This window comes from Megalops cyprinoides, chromosome 18, assembly GCF_013368585.1.
Source record: "Megalops cyprinoides isolate fMegCyp1 chromosome 18, fMegCyp1.pri, whole genome shotgun sequence".
Taxonomy (NCBI): Eukaryota; Metazoa; Chordata; class Actinopteri; order Elopiformes; family Megalopidae; genus Megalops; species Megalops cyprinoides.
In genome coordinates this window covers 467,712-470,211 of record NC_050600.1, presented here as the reverse complement: position 1 = coordinate 470,211, position 2,500 = coordinate 467,712, and the positions used below count along the sequence as shown (strand labels likewise).

The 2,500-nt window shown below is 62.9% G+C and overlaps 1 protein-coding gene across 1 annotated transcript in view; it reads right to left on the bottom strand.

Moving 5' to 3' along the window:
- arhgef40 (Rho guanine nucleotide exchange factor (GEF) 40) overlaps positions 1-2,500 on the bottom strand; it is a 34,131-nt gene that overhangs the window by 20,243 nt on the left and 11,388 nt on the right. Inside the window, 5 exon segments of the mRNA XM_036551719.1 lie at positions 89-283; positions 393-610; positions 743-1,224; positions 1,324-1,865; positions 1,987-2,272. Of these exon segments, the coding sequence (XP_036407612.1) occupies positions 89-283; positions 393-610; positions 743-1,224; positions 1,324-1,865; positions 1,987-2,272 (1,723 nt within the window).

Here is a 2,500-nt window from a genome sequence, read left to right as displayed (position 1 = left end):
CAACCCCAACACAACCCCAACACTGCATTGTGACTACAACAGAAAGTCGGCTGATAACATCAGGAAAAGCTGACTCAGACCCTCCCACCTGTCAGAATTAGCCATCCTGATTGGAGGAGCTCAGGGTCCAGCTCCCTAAGAAGGGGAGGACTCTTAGAAGAAGATCCCTCTGATTGGTCCGGAGATACTGCCGGTGTGGCCTCCTCTGGAGAGTGGTCAGACAAAGACACAGCTGATTGGCTGCTGGCATCAGGGCTGTTTTCTGATTGGACGCTGGGATATTCTAAGGGAGACATGGCAGAGTAAAGCGTTAGAAGCGTCTCACTCTGTCTGGGATATGCAGGTGAAGATGGCCTTTCTGGATCAGAGGGAGGAACAGAACCGATACAAACCAGGCTCTGCCTGTTCAGCTCCCTCATTGGCTTGTCTGGGCCCATCATCCCTCCCTCCTTGTGGCTGGGCCTGCTCTGATTGGTCAGCCGGTGTGAGTGGCAGGTTGATGTCATCCTGTGGGGCTTTTCCTTGGGGTTTGGGAGGCTCCCGCCCACACTGGTTGACTCGACCCCCAGATTTGGCCTTCCCCCGCCCCCCTTTCCCCTTCCTCTTCCTCCTGACAGAGATGAGGAAGGTTTAGAGAAATCAGGTCGCACATAATCATGCAAAAATAAAGCAGCAGCTTCAGTGATTATCATTCCTCTGTGAGACTGTATTCTGCCTAGGTGAGGCAGCAGCTGTGTCCTACCTGGGTGCTCTGAATCCCGCTGTCTTCACTTCCCTTCCTCTGAGACACACTCTGTCCTCCAGCGTCCCAGCGTGCCTCTGTCCAGTGGTGAGCGCTGGGTTCGGGTCCTTGTGAAGGCCGGTCTGGGAGTCCTGCTTCTCAGAGCTCACTGTGGTCTTGTGTCCTGCTCTGTTTTGGTCGGACAGGGCTGTGTGCGACTGCGTCTGAGAAATGCAGTCTCCATCACATTGCTGGTCAGTGTTCTCTCCCCCTCTCGCAACATCAGCCAATGGCCTGTCAGCATCCTCTCCCCCTTCTGAGCCTCCAACCAATAGCCTCTCAGTATTCTCCACAGGTGGGTCTGAATGTGGCAGCTTGTCATCTGATTGGCCCTTGCCCGAGTGTCCCGGCTTGGGCTCCTCCACTCCCGGCCCATCCTGGCTGCTGGTCTCCTTCCCCTCCCTCTCCCTCCCCACTCCCGGCCTCCTCTCCTGGGCGGGACCCTCCAAATACGGCCCGGGGCTGGCGGGTGCCGCCAGTCCCCCCCCGGCCCCCTCCTCCCCCTCTGACTGCGAGCCCCTCTCTCTCTCCAGGTCGATGACCCTCGGCACGGGCCTGGCGAGGAAGGCGGGGTCCGGTGGGGGGCGGGGGCCGGGCGTGGCGCGGGGGCCAGGGGGCGCGCTGGGGCCGGGGGGTCTGCGTGCCCCCAGCGTGTCGTGCTTGCTGTGGGCCCAGGCCTTGCCCCTGCGGAGCCTCAGGGCCCTGCCCCGCCGGCACAGCGGCAGCGTGCGGGGCTTGCCCACCCCGTGCATTTCCAGGTAGCGGTGCCGAGACTCCGCCCCCCCGTCCACCCCGCCCTCGGGCCCGTCCCGCGGCTCCAGCAGCTCCACGTACTCGCCCCCCGGCTCAGCTCCCGGCTCCACCCCCGGCTCTGCCCCGTCGGGGGGCAGGGGCTCGTCCTCATCCCAGGACCATGCCTCCAGCTCACAGGAGGAGCGGCGCCCCAGCGAGGGGGACAGGCCGGGGGGGGCGCGGGGGCTGTCTGCCAGGCCGGAAACAAATTTGGGATAGACCACCTCCTCCCATGGCAACCGCACCACACCCTCACACGTGCTCACCAGACAGGTGTCCAGACCCCCCCCTCCTGCAGGGAGAGAACAGCAGAGAGTCAGAGGCCCCTGGCTGTTAATGTGGGACGTTTTATTATATAATAACCTTCATGTTGGCCCCCCCTCACCCATCCCCGCCCCCCTTGCCCTCCTCACCCTCCCTCTTGAAGCCCCTCTCCTTGTTAATGCTGTGCAGCCACTCCGGGGTGAACACCAGGGGGTGCTGTGACTCCGGCACCAGGACCTCCTGCACGTTCCGCCCCCCCGGCGCCAGGCACTTGAGGGCCAGGCGGGGGCAGCGCGTGGAGAAGGGCACCACCTGCAGGTAGAAGTCGGTACTGCGAAGGAGCCTCCAGTCCAGCGTGGACAGCTGCACCACCACCTTGTCCCCCAGGCAGAGCGGCCAGCCGGAGTGCAGGAAGAGGCAGCCCAGGTACTGCGACTGAGGGGACACAGAGGCGTTACTGCTGACGGTGCACCGAGGGGCACTGACTGACTCACACTGACCCTCACACTGACCAACCCGCACGCTGACTGACTCACACTGACCCGCACACTGACCCGCACACTGACCAACCCGCACGCTGACTGACCGCACACTGACCCGCACACTGACCCTCACACTGACCAACCCGCACGCTGACTGACTCACACTGACCCGCACACTGAC